The sequence below is a fragment of the Myotis brandtii genome, unplaced genomic scaffold (genome assembly GCF_000412655.1).
Source record: "Myotis brandtii unplaced genomic scaffold, ASM41265v1 scaffold475, whole genome shotgun sequence".
In the NCBI taxonomy this organism is placed as follows: Eukaryota; Metazoa; Chordata; class Mammalia; order Chiroptera; family Vespertilionidae; genus Myotis; species Myotis brandtii.
This window is the reverse complement of record NW_005368148.1, coordinates 4,380,853-4,387,661: the sequence shown is the minus strand read 5'-3', so window position 1 is coordinate 4,387,661 and position 6,809 is coordinate 4,380,853. Positions and strand designations below refer to the sequence as shown.

Genomic DNA, 6,809 nt, shown 5'->3' with positions numbered 1-6,809 from the left:
TTTCCCTAAGTAAGATAGTTAACTTTTTGAAAAGTTTAAGATTTACATTTCAGTAAAAAAGGTCAGCATAAAGTTTATCCAGTGAGTGTGACCATCGATCTAGGGTGGGGTAAAAGTAGGTTTACAGTTGTTTGTATAGAAAATAATAATTAATAAATAATATAAGAATAAGCTCTGTGTTTACATACGCACAGCTGTAAACCTACTTTTGCCCCAATCCTGTATAATTTATAGCATGTCTATAGCTGCTTTATTGTGTCCCACAATAGCTGTTTTCCAATCATACAATAAGAAATTGAGTCCCTTAGGAAAGGAGAGCAAAGTAATGCCACTTACTTTAAATGACAGTTTGGAAATGAAGAGTAAACCTGAGTATTGGTGTACAATTGATTTCTGAGGGAGTGGCTAACTCTAGCAACCTGTGATGTTATCTCAAACATCTGTGTCAGATAAACTTTTTGTCCAAATTATCTTCTTTCTAGACTTTTAAGTTGCAAAAGTTCCAAGCCTTCGACTGGGGGAGCAGAGCCAGGAATTATGTTCATTACAACCAGGTAAAGTCTTCAACGTCTTTAGAAACAGTGGGCCCTGCAAACTCATCAAGGAAGTCAGCCCCAGTTGTCAGGATTCTGGGCTCCGGGCTGTGGAAATGTTTGGGAGAGTTGACTAGATAGTGTTTCAATCCCAGAACAACCTGAGCTTTGTGGTTGGTGTAGTGGCCTGGGCGTTCCCTCTTTGTTATTTTCTTGGCCCTGTGTAACAATTGTCACTCTCACTGTTGTCATATATGACTCATTGTGATCAGGAACACAGACATAGAGTCAGACAAGCCTAAGTCTGTGATCTGGTAGCTGGAGGGCCTTGGCCAAATGACATTACCTAAGTGTTTTCTCCCATATGCAATTAACTTACATTGTTTTCATTTTTACATATATATTTTATTGAGAGCATTACAGATATCTCCCATTCCACCCCCCCACCCCCACTTATACTCCCTCCTCCCTGCCCTGACACAGCCCCCCCAGGTCTTCACTAGCCCATTGCCTGTGTCCATGGGCTATGCATATCCTATATAACAAAAGCATAGTATGCAAATTGTCCCCTTGACGAGGAGTTCATCCAGGAGTTCGACCAGGGGGCGGGGCCGGCCAGGGGAAGGGAGGGAGTACCCGGCCAGCAGCCACCAGCCGCTAGGGACCCTACCAGTGCATGAATTTCGTGCACTGGGCCTCTAGTAAGTATATAAGTTCTTTAGTTTATCTCTTCTCATCCCCCCAACTCCACATTGAGGTATGTCAGTCTGTTCCATATCTCCCTGCTTCAGGTCTTATTTTGTCCAGCTTACCATTTTTGAGTGCTGAGTACTCTGAAGTGTAAGGCACTTGGCCATGTTTTACTTACTTAATTCTCACAAATTCCCTACGGTTATTATTAGTATTAAAGATGAGGAAACTGAGGCTTAGAGAACTTCAGTGACTTGTGTGACACCCCAGAGGGAAGAAAAGCATAGGAAGGTATGGACTCCAAAGCCCCTTCCCAACCACTGGCTTCTGTTGCTTTGAATCAACTACTTGGGAGAATACCTTCCTCCCCTCGGATTTAAGCACTTGGTACCATGCCCACCAGGCTCCTATACTAACTGTGCTTTCATTGCGGGTTAGGTTTATTTTTGTTCTGGTAGCAGTGACTTGAACAGTAAACAGAGTGACTTTCACAATGTAGTCTTTTATACTCAGTGAATGAGTCAGTGTTCCATGGAGATTGTCGGCCGTGTTTTTGTAAATTAAAGCAACCATGACAAAGCTTTCTGTGGGTTTTTCTTTATAGACGTACCCTCCTGCTTACCATGTGAAGGACATGCTCGTGCCGACTGCCGTTTGGAGCGGCGGCCGGGACTGGCTGGCGGACGTCAAGGACGTCAGTATCTTACTGACCGAGATCACCAACTTGGTGTATGATGAGTGCATTCCGGACTGGGAGCACCTCGACTTCATCTGGGGCTTGGATGCCCCTTGGCGGCTCTATGAGAAAATGATCAATCTAATGAGAAAGTATCAGTGAAAGCCAAACAGAAATTTACCATGAATGCCATGGTCGAATCATGTTAAAAATTTGTTGGCTTCATTTTTCTAAAGTACTTATTTTTTCTTTCCCAGGCCTTTTATATTTTCAGATCTAAGAAAATTGTGATGTTGAAGATGCCCAATTTTCTCCAGTTAGGGTAGAAACGCACTTGCTTTTATTTTTTTTTAATTGTTTAATCATGGTCAAATACGCAGCTTGTGTCTTAACAATAATATAGTTTCTTTAAGTCTTCTAAAAATATCACTGACTTGTGGAAAGTCATAGCCATTCTGCTTATCCATACAATTTAAAAGAGACTATATTGCTTTTTTTGCTCCACGCAGGACATGACCTCTGCGTTGGACTTTTTTAAACTGTGCTGTTCATTGGTAAATAACCTGACACTGCCTTGAGGAAAGCTCAGGGTGTAAGTATCCTGTTCTCATCTCTTGGCCTTAAAAGACTCTCCAGAGGAATGGCCCTGAGTTTAGGGATCTAATGACACCTTCTCATGTAGTCACTCAATGGGTGCTGAGTCAAAGCCAGTGACGCCTCAGCCGTGTCAGTAATAAAAATCCAATAATGCATTTTATCAAATCTCTCTGTGATAGCCGTTATTTAGCACGTGTTTACATTGCTCAGAGGAAGCAAAATAATTTCAAAAGCAAATTGTGCTCATTACAATGCAACAACTGTATTTCAAATACTTGAAGACGGATGCACGCATCCTTCTATATTCTTGAACTCCTCATTGTAAGGCAGGTCATAAACCCACTTGTTGGAGAAGAAAAGTCCTGTGGAGAGACGATGCCACTAGTTTTCCTCAAATGAATGTGCTCTCTCAGCTAGTGGCTGTAGCTCAGCAAGGATGTGTGTGAAACAAAAGCCCCAAGACTGCCCCCAGAAGTGTCCTCATGCATTTGCACGCGAGAGGAACGTGACCGTGGGTGCTTTCAGATCACAGCGCAGGGAATTGCTTTGTGTTTTAGTTTTGTGTGTGTCCATGTTTTCGCTCCTGATTTGCATCCCTGTGTCAGGAAGCCCAGGTTCAGCTGCTTTGCTCACAGCTGTGTTTCCTACAGTTCTGTGCGATGGGCAGAATAACACTGATACGTGTTTCTGATATAGTTACTTCAGCTGCAATAATCAACAATATTTGGTATCGGCTAATATGTGGAGACAGCATAATACTTCCTTGTAACATATAAAAAGTCTTATTTAAACTTTTCAATAAAACTCAGTGAGTCTCAGAGGCTTGACGGATTTAGTGTGTGTGTGTGTGTCTTTATTTAATAGCCCTTCTCTGCTTCCCTTTCTCTTTCGGTAAGACTGTCCCTTTCTTTCTCATCTTCTCCCTCTCTCCCTTATTCCGTGTAAACCTCACCGATACTGCCCGTGAATGTTTGATCCTCTCCAATGGGCAGCAGAGAGCGTCTCAAACACAAGGAACATCGGGGATAGTTTGGAAACACTGACCTTCAGTGTCATCTTGCAGGGTCCACAGAGGGAGGCTGAGTGGACACTAAGTAGCGATTAACCCCATCTGCAGGTAGTGGTCTGTGAAAGGCAGGACCATGGGTTCAAGGACTGTCCATCCAACTCCCGCCATGAACAAGTGAAGCAACCAGAACTGGCAGAGATGAGTCATGCTTCAAGGATCATAAATCTAGATTTTAGGGTCTAATGTGATCTCTCCTATTACTCTGAGCTTGAGGGCAGAAGATATATCTTGCCCCAAATCTAACACACAGCTTAGAATATAGTGAGTCAATAAAAATGTGTGCACTGACAAAATGTGTGAAAAATGATGAACTTTGTCATTTACTGAAATAAAATTAGGTGCACAGGTAACATCTGGGACTGCACATTTGTGGAATCTGTGTTTCCATGGCAACCACAGAAAAGAGTAAAGCTGTACTAGATCCAAAGGATGTACATCCCCAGGAGGATGCCACTCCCCTTTGACCAAGGCCAACCGGGCACAAGATTCGTTGCTAGGGCTGGAAAGAAAGGAACGGTGAGCAGGTGTTTTTGTTTGTTGTTTTACACAGTAGTGGCAGAGAGCTCATTGGAGAATGGCTTCAGTGCCATAGGTGACCTGGTTTCTCTTGCTTTGGTTACGGCCATGGAGGCTCTCACAGATGCCCTTGAAAACTTGTGGTCACCAGGCCATAGTAATAAGCGGGGGCTTCATTCTATAGCGCCTACCTTTTATTGGAGTGTTTTTCTTTCACCTCCTTTCCAAATCCCTGGGGATTTTCTTCAGTATGTGGGTCAGTCTGGAGGTGGAAATGCTGCATAGCCATTCTTGCTCCAGTTTTATATCTTTGTAACCAGACTGCATGAATGTAGCTTTGTTTCATCCTTGGCTGAGAGTGCAGAACAAGGTTGGAGCATGTGCCTCAAGAAGTTCGGTAACAAGTTTGTAGGAATTCTGATTTCCTTATCCAAAGGGCTGACCGGCAGACCCCGAACGATGGGTGAATGATTACTCTGACACACATTTCTCTGAAAGAGAAGGCTAAGGGGCTGTTTTGCCTTAGGAGCGAAAAGCTCTGTTTGCCTGCCTCCTTTGGCTTTTATTGTCACAACAGTTTGAACTAAAATTAACCTCTAGATACAATCAGCAGGGTAGACATCCTTGAGAAAGCACCTGCATCTGTAGTGTCTTTCAAACAAGGACGTTTTGAAGTCTAAACATAAAGATTCTAGTAAAACACCCAGGGCTCAGACTTGTTTGGAAAAGTCAAGGCAGGGTCTGCCGCCTTCGGCAAGGTCCCCCAGGGCCCTCTGGCCTCCCAGGGAATCCTCCCCACAAACTTTTCAACCAAGCCCCATGCTTCCCCACACTTATCAACTGCGTTTAATATATTTCTATTGCCTGGCTGGTGTGGTTCAGTGGTTGAGTGTCAACCTCTGAATCAGGAGGTCATGGTTCAGTTCCCAGTCAGGGCACATGCCCAGGTTGCAGGCTCCATCTCCAGTGTGGGACGTGCAAGAGGCAGCCGATCAATGATTCTCTCCCATCATTGATGTTTCTATCTCTTTCTCCCTCTCCCTTCCTCTCTGAATTCAATAAAAATATATTTTAAAAATATATATGTATTTCTATTGAGCAGATCACAAAGATGTCCACAGACCTGTGTGGCAAGAAAAAGACTAGTTAATATTTGCCAACTTGGAACTCTTAGATACTTACATGGGCAAAGCCACCAAATGAAGTCACAACTGAGAACAAAATTATGATTTTTCATTTGCCACAAGAGGGCACTCTTGGCTTTGCTTCCAAACCTTTTCAGAAGGAGGTTTTCTCTAGTCTCTTCCTCTGGGGAGAGGCAGAGAGCTGTTGATTTATGAGCCAGTTTGTCATTGGAGGACTGGTAAGATCAACCATGTCTGTGGTCATTTCTAGGATTATGACTAATCCTGTCTAATGCATAACATCTGAAAAATGTTCTCAAAGAGTAGCTGTGTCTGGAATGTGACATGAAAATAAAAATTTGCCTAATAGAGTGGTCAGAACCTCAGACTTGCGGGGAGGAAACGGAAATGTCTTTAACCTTAGGCCTCACACTTACAAAGGACCAACATTTAGACTGTTGATATTATCTCCAAATAATGAAGATTATTCTGTGTTTGTGGGTATTAAAGACCTTAATTTGTTCAATGTAAACATTTAAAATACACTAATTTTAACTCTTTTCGTTCATTTTTTAACACATGGAGAGATTTTCAAAATGTGACCCCTGAAAGGCAACATCAGGTTGTAATAATTCTGATTTTTTTAAAAATTGTAATTAATTCAAGCGTATTTATTGTATTGTTTTAGGAGCAGATTTCAAGTTCAATTCCAAACTAAGCAGAAAATTCTCTGCCCACATGTTTTAGTAGTACAAACACAAATACTTTTGCATTTTACATTGTGCCTTCTGGATTTTTAAAGCCTTCTCATAAGGCTTGATCTTTGCAACAACACCTTTGACAGGTGAAGTATTTTCTCTGTAAATCATTCCCATTAAAATAAATGTTATTTCTTTTAATGGGAATAATTTTATTTGCTATAAAATTTATTTGCAATAAATATATGTATATATTGCTTACTTTAAATAGGTTGATGAGAGTTCCAATATCAGTAGAAGCACCCACACATAGGTGACCCAGATGAATCACAAATATAAAGTGTTTAAAACCAAATATGCACCAGCATCCGTGTCATATTCTTCACCAGCATTCCCCCTGTTTTGGGGTGGATAATGAATGTTTTCCAAGTCTTTTGTAAACTGCCTATAAATGCAACTTCAATGCCCCATCCCAATACCACTTTTGATGTAGGGGCACGTGTCTTGAAACTGACACTGACCAGGTTTCGCGCTCAGATTGGCTGTACCATGCTATTTAACTCTAGCTAATCTTGACCTTTCTGAGGCTGAGTCTTCACTTTTACAACCAGGGATTAGATTATCCACTCTCCATGAGTCTTGATGTGTTACAGTTGTAAAACGTTACAACACTTTTCATCTTCCCTATCCAGGAATAATTGTTCTGGTTAGATGGATAATCGTTTTGGTTAGATAGATGCTAAGACAGTTTCACTTCATTTTGGAAGGAAACAAACATGAAGGTCACACACAAGAAGACCTTATGTAGTAGGTAATGCACTTTGCCAACGACATATTCTATTTTTATTGGGGGTGGGGTGGGAGGTAGTACCCAAAGTCTTTTGGTAAGTTGGTACCAAATAACAT

At 41.8% G+C, this 6,809-nt stretch overlaps 1 protein-coding gene across 4 annotated transcripts in view; it reads left to right on the top strand.

The window, feature by feature from the left end:
• The window catches only part of LIPA (lipase A, lysosomal acid, cholesterol esterase), a 32,984-nt gene extending 29,657 nt beyond the window's left edge, over positions 1–3,327 (top strand). For all 4 annotated transcript variants that reach the window (XM_014547479.1, XM_014547477.1, XM_014547478.1 and 1 more), the window contains exons 9-10: positions 483–554; positions 1,828–3,327. In XM_014547479.1, the coding sequence (XP_014402965.1) occupies positions 483–554; positions 1,828–2,061 (306 nt within the window). In that variant the 3' untranslated portion in view covers positions 2,062–3,327. The remainder of the gene's footprint in view (positions 1–482; positions 555–1,827) is intronic.
• The last annotated feature ends 3,482 nt before the right edge of the window (positions 3,328–6,809 follow it).